The 3,838-nt window shown below is 35.5% G+C and overlaps 1 protein-coding gene across 1 annotated transcript; it reads left to right on the top strand.

Annotated features, from left to right (window-relative positions):
• Nucleotides 1–437: 437 nt before the first annotated feature.
• On the top strand, nt 438–2,371 carry EAH_00056120 (hypothetical protein, conserved; the record flags this gene model as incomplete). The annotated part of the gene is made up of 3 exons (XM_013397598.1): nt 438–566; nt 1,164–1,461; nt 2,205–2,371. 3 exons carry the CDS (start codon nt 438–440, stop codon nt 2,369–2,371), a joined length of 594 nt encoding a protein of 197 aa, XP_013253052.1.
• Nucleotides 2,372–3,838: the final 1,467 nt, after the last annotated feature.

Here is a 3,838-nt window from a genome sequence, read left to right as displayed (position 1 = left end):
TAATTAATATATTATTTTTATTTTTCTTATTTACAAAGGTAAATATACACCGCAGTTCGTTCAGCAAAACCCTAAACCTTCATACTTTCGCTGCGTGTGGGCTTATATATGCTGCAGCAACAGCAACCCTTATTAAATGCCTGGACGAAAATATATAAATTTGAATGAAAGTATTATTAATAAATAAAAACAAATAAAAAACAAAGAAAAACAGGTTTTTATACAACAATTCATACGGTGCTGATATATATAGCTGTCTATATATACACATATTATATTTGCTTCTGCTGCGGTGTACATACAGCGCAGCGCAGGTACGCAGCGGCTCCTCGCCTATCTTGATTATAGAGTTTTTAATTGGGTTTAGAACGAGACAAGAATAAATAATAGAATTAATTTATGTTTACAGAGGCCCTGAAGCTGATTAAGGAGTTAAAATGCGTCTCTGCTTCTCTCTGCTTATCTCGCTGTTCGTAGTTGTATTCTCTGCTGTCTGTACAATGCATACTGCTTCTGCAGCTCCTTCGGGTGAAGACCTGCAGCAGAAGCTGCAGAGTGCCTCACAGGTGCCTTCAAACCCTAAACCCTAAACCCTAAACCCTCAGCAGGCTTGACGGCTAAACCCCTACGCTCAGTTTCATGGGGGCCCTCTAAGGGGGGGCCCACTGCTATTCTTCTTCCTTTATAAACCCTAAACCCTCGTTTTAATGCCTCTACTTCTTTACTAAACCCTAATATATTATTCTGTGTCTCTTCCTGTGTGATAAACCCTAAACCCTTGTTTGTCTGTCTGTGCTGGTCTACCGGCACCTAAACCCTCATTTCTCTGCTTCTTCTCTCTCCAGCAAACCCTAAACCCTCGTTTCTGTATCTCTACTTCTTCACCAAACCCTAAACCCTCGAATTGTCTCCGTGCCTCACACAGGAGGTATTAGGTTCTGTTTGTCTATGTGCGGGCGTTGAGTGCTAACTTTCCAGTGGTTTGCTCCTCTTGAGGGTTTAGGGTTTAGGGTTTAGGGTTTAGGGTTTAGTGTTTATGTTTGGCTTTGGTCGCTTATAGGTTTTTGTGCAAACGGTTTTGAATTTCGGGTGTTTTCTCGGCCCACTCAGGGTTTAGGGTTTAGGGTTTAGGGTTTAGGGTTTAGGGTTTGTGCGTTGTTTAGGTTGTAGAGTTCTCGCATATCGCTGGATCTGAAGGTGGTGATACAGCAGAAGTGCGTGTACGTGTGGGGTCTACAGTAGCAGTACGCGTCCGGTGTACAGGGGGGCATAGAGCAGTCATGTTATCTGCTGAGAAGGTTTCTGCTGCAGCAGACTCAGATGCAGCAGCAGCAGCAGTAGCAGCAGCAGCAGAAAAAGCAAAACAAATCCCTTCTTCTTCAGAAGATGTTCTTAAACTCGTTGAAGAGGGGCCTCCAATGCCGGAGGGTCTTTCTGTTGTTCTACCAACCCCTTTTACTGGTTAGTATATTATAAATATAAATAGTAATACTAATATTAAGATAAATAAATAAATATTAATATGTACATACAGTTTCTTTCTGTCTCTCTTCGCTTCTTAAGCACCCGTGCTGTCTCCTTTGTCTCTTACTGTCTCTCTCTCTCTCTCTCTCTATATATATATATATATAAATATATATAAATATATATATATTTATATCTTTATCTCTGTTCTTCTCATTCTTATTTTGACGCGTCTCTGTTGTTTTTGTTGTTTTGTTGATTTTGTTTTTTTGTTTGTTTTTGTTGTTTTGCTGTCTCCTCATCTTCTCGCTTTGTTATTTTATGCTGTCTCTCTTTCTGTCGCACTTATATATATATAAATTTATATATATATATATATATTAGTGCTAAAGATCTGCATATAATAAATAAGAATATAAAAATATAACAATAGCCATAAATACATTTACATCTAACTATAGATCCAAATATAAAAAACAAATAAATAAATATATATAAAATATAAACATAAAAACAAATAAACTTAAATCTAAATAAATAAATAAATATAAACTAGATAAATAAATATATATATATATATATACATATACACATATATATCTACATATTTACATATTTATATATATATATATATATATATATATTTGCATATTCATTTATACTTTTATATATTTATTTATATTTATTTATTTATTTATTTATATTTATTTATTTATATTTATTTATTTATTTATATACAGGTCCGAATGCTGAGGGTTTGGGTTTGGTTGGTGCTCCGACTCCTTACGTAAGTACAGTAACTGTAGATACAGCTGGACTGTATACAGTTCTTTTCGGCAGTGTTCGGCCTTGGGCGCCTCAAGGAGGGGCTGTCTTTGTCTTAACGATTATTGCTGTACCTGAGTGAGCATTAGGAGGTTAAGGGGTATATATATATATATGTATTATATGTATATATATGTATATATAGATGTATTATATGTATATGTATATATATAGATTAAGATATAGATATGTAGATATATCTGTCTATCTATATCTATATATATATATATATACGAAGATAAGGAGATCAAGGGGTAAAGATATAGATATAGAGATCTATCTATCTATCTATCTATCTATCTATCTATATACATGTATATATATGTATATATGCATACAAAGATATATCTATACCTATATATCTGTCTATCCATCTATATATATCTATATATCTATATATCTATATATCTATATATATGTAGATATAGATATATAAGTCTGGCTGTCTCTGTCTTTTTCTGTTTATTTGTGTGTCTCTCTGTCTGTCTCCTTTTGTTGCTGAATGTCTGTGAAAACGATTAAAAGGAGACAGAAGGTTAATGCTGATTTGTTTGTCTTGTTCGTCTCTTTGATTCTGATAATGCATGCGAAACTATGAGGGACAGATATAGACAGATGGAAAGATAGAGAGAGACAGACAGAGACAGACAGAGACAGACAGAGACAGACAGAGACAGAGAGAGACAGAGACCCTCTTATCCCTCCTCCTGCTGTCCCTCTATTTGCGTTTAAGTTGATGCTGAGAGTTTTTTCTGTCTCCTTTCAAACCATCTCTCTAACATCATGTCGGCACTGCATATACACTGCAATAAACCCCAGACGCCAGCAGCAACCGCTGCTGCTGCTGCTGTCTCTGCAGCAGCAGCATCTACTGCTGCTGCTGCTGTCTCTGCAGCAGCAGCATCTACTGCTGCTGCTGCTGATACTGCTGCAGCAGCAGAGACACCATGCAGATGCAGGAAGCGGACGTTTTCTTTGACTTGGTGCTGCACAGTAAACCTGCTGCAACTTTTGCTGCTGCTGCTGCTGCTGCTGCTGCTGAGATCTGCTGCAGCACTCGCTGCTGCTGCTACTGATTTGTCTACACTAAGAGCAGGAGAAGCACTGAGGGTAAAGTGCTGCTGCAGCAGACTGTAGTTTGTTAGCTGTCTTCATTTTAGGTCGCGCGTTCGATTCCCAGCAAATGTAATTTTATTATTTAGGATAATATAATAATAATAGTAATAATAATAATAATAATAATACTAGTAGAGTTGCTGGCTGTCTTAATATAATAGATTATTAAATTTAGTTGTATTTATATTCTATTCATTATATTTAGGCCGTTAGGAGACAAACAAATACACAAAAAAATAATGAAGACAAGAGAAACAGCTGTCTCCTTGTGGTGGTTCGTCCGCCCCAATAAAGAAAAGTATATATATATATATATATATATTACGTATATATGTATATATATATATACATGTTATTGTGTATATATGTATATGTATATATATATATATAATATATACAGTAATGCGTAGTTTGTATATATGTATGTGTATAT

This window comes from Eimeria acervulina, genomic scaffold (assembly GCF_000499425.1).
Source record: "Eimeria acervulina Houghton genomic scaffold, Eah_scaff1139, whole genome shotgun sequence".
Lineage (NCBI taxonomy): Eukaryota > Apicomplexa > Conoidasida > Eucoccidiorida > Eimeriidae > Eimeria > Eimeria acervulina.
This window is presented reverse-complemented; position numbering and strand designations above follow the sequence as displayed.